Source organism: Convolutriloba macropyga, unplaced genomic scaffold (genome assembly GCF_964194025.1).
Source record: "Convolutriloba macropyga unplaced genomic scaffold, txConMacr16.3 SCAFFOLD_3304, whole genome shotgun sequence".
NCBI classification, from domain to species: Eukaryota; Metazoa; Xenacoelomorpha; order Acoela; family Convolutidae; genus Convolutriloba; species Convolutriloba macropyga.
The window spans coordinates 4,550-7,083 of NW_027450771.1; the positions used below are offsets into that span (position 1 = coordinate 4,550).

The following is a 2,534-nucleotide window of genomic DNA, read 5'->3' on the forward strand; positions in this document are numbered from 1 at the left end:
TCATCAAAATTTAGATATAATGCAACATAAATCAAAAACTATTTCTACTAAAAAACAAATTACAAGTAAAAAAGATGAACAAAAAGGGAGGGGGAAAAAAGGCTAAAATGGTTATCTATATGCGCCGTTCTCTCAAAAACATTTTTCTTAGTCAAAAAATTGTTCACTGAACGCAGCGCATGATCAAAAAATTTATCTCGCATAGGAAAAGTTTGTTTACTGTGACAGCTTTTTTCACTTTCACTTCTAAGTCAAAATGCCGCTTGAACAAAACTACGTCCTGTAAAAAAACAATAAAGAGGCCGATAGAAAATCTGTACTCCTCTTCGAGTCGTAAAAAAACCAAGAACACTGCAATATAGACCCGCTGAGCTTACAGCTTCGCAGCTAGAAAAAAGTTTTTTTTCGAACACAAAGTATAACATGAAAACAGCTGTTTACCCATTAGAGAATAATTGTTTTCATATTTTGCATATAAAAAACTTCGTTCTTATGAAACTTTTGCTCTGAAATACTGCTGAAGACAAGAAGTAAGTTATGTTCTGAAGCTCGTATCTTTTTTGTAAAATGGAATAGACTTCTTTCTTGTAATGATCCTTTCGGTTGATATACTCATCTAACCGTACCTAGAGCAGTTTTCTCGCAGTTACGGAATAACTGAAATTAATCAGTTACAAAAAATGGTAAATACAACGAAACTTTTTTTTCCATAAAGACTTTTGTTTTTTTCAGGAAAAATGATATTTGTCATCATATATTATATACAGCTATTCAAATTGAAGGAAATTAAGTTGAAAAAAATTAAAATCAAATTGCTGAATTATGAATTATTGCGAAAAGGGCTCCTGTTATCAGTCCAGGCTGTTCCATTCCCCAGGCATAATGGTCCACGAAAAGAATATCCAGTTTATCTGTCAATTTCCATGGAGTTTCAAACCGACTTTTACAGTACGACATTGTGAATTTAATCACGTGCTTAGCATATTTGAGTAATTTGGTTTCTCTGAAGAAACCGTTCGAGTTGTCACCATAAAAACGAATAGGAATGTTGAGGTGCTCGAACTCGTAGTGAATTGAACTTACTTCTCTGTTCAAAACAGCAAATGCTACTAAATATGCTGGAATTGGTTTAGTTTCCCCAAACCCGAAACTTCGTTCATCTCTAGTATTTTTGTTTGAACTCAACTCTGCGTTGAATAAAACAGTATCTAGTTTTTTCTGTGGATCTTGGAAAATACTTATGTTCATACTGAATCTGAAGCGGAAATGAGGATCGTCAAAAGTTGGGAAGGCCATTCGTGCAAACCAGGGTTCAAAGAAGGTCGCCAGTTCGTAGGGTTTTCCGTATGATCCACCAAAAGGCACATAAACACCATATTTACGATTCAAGTCGATATGAAACTTGTAGTCAATAAAAACGGTGAGAATTTCAACCTGTTTTAAGCTTCCAAAAAATTTGATTTCCAGAACTTCAAGTGAGTTAATATACTCAAATTTGTTTGGAAACTGGTCGCCTTGTTCCGTTTCGACAACAACTTTTGTAACTTCAAGTTGGTAAGCGTGCAATAGGATTGTATCGTAAAAAGTAGTATCAACATTCCTCAGTGTAAGTTTCGTTCTTCCTAGAATGTTTAGATCCTCTGCATAGTAGTGTAGCCTTTGTAAGTCGTAGCTCATTTTGAATATAACTTTTCAAAACATGAGAGGAAACTTTTAAAATAAAAAAAATGAAGTAAAGTATCATACTTTAAAACAACGCGGAAAATGTTGTGAGATTCTTGTGTAAGTCTTTGCAGCAAATATTACGGAAGTCCAAAAATGATTTAAAAAACTGACCTAAAAAACCACAGGATTCCAAGAAGTGAATCAAGTCCAACTGAAGCACCAAGTTTCTGGTAATATACCTTACCTTCTTTAATGTACAAAAATGTAGAAATAATTGTCTTGCCGGCGCGCCTATTATCTTGACACCTGAAACAAACAGTTAAAGTAAAAAATTTTGGATTTCTTTTAAACTCACTGTGACTACATTTGTTTAGAACTCACCCTTTTGAATACAGAATTTTTGTAAAGTAAGTAAACGATGCTTATTACAAGATCACTGGTGAAGGAGGTAACCAGCAGTAATAAGTTTTTGCCGAACAACTGATCAGAATTCAGGTGTTCGAGTACAAAAATACTTCTGCAGTTATGGTTTTCAAAACGTAAATGCAAATTGAGGTAACTATAGGTATAAATATAAAGCTTTACATTGTAAAATTTTTGACGGTAACTTACTTCTGCAGTTAAGCATACGTGTATAAATATTTAGTGAACAATCTTTACACCATCAGTTTATTTCACTAGAGACCATGCCTACCTGTACAATTGTAAAAATCTGTAACTATAATTTACAGGACACCCAAACATTTGTTGCAACGAATGGCATGGCTACACTTTTGATCAATTATGGTTGAGATTGCAATTCAGTTAAACAGTTGAGAAAAAGAAGCCAAGAAACTTCGTGTTGATTTTTATTGCTTGTTTGAGAATTA

The 2,534-nt window shown here is 33.6% G+C and overlaps 1 protein-coding gene across 1 annotated transcript; it reads right to left on the bottom strand.

The window, feature by feature from the left end:
• Positions 1 to 807: 807 nt before the first annotated feature.
• On the bottom strand, positions 808 to 1,677 carry LOC142356144 (uncharacterized). Its single transcript, XM_075408109.1, has one exon. The coding sequence runs from the start codon at positions 1,675 to 1,677 to the stop codon at positions 808 to 810; it is 870 nt and encodes a 289-aa protein (XP_075264224.1).
• Positions 1,678 to 2,534: the final 857 nt, after the last annotated feature.

Coding starts and splice junctions, on each gene's coding strand:
- LOC142356144 (XM_075408109.1), bottom strand. CDS start 1,677: ATGAGCTACGACTTACAAAGGCTACACTACTATGCAGAGGATCTAAAC.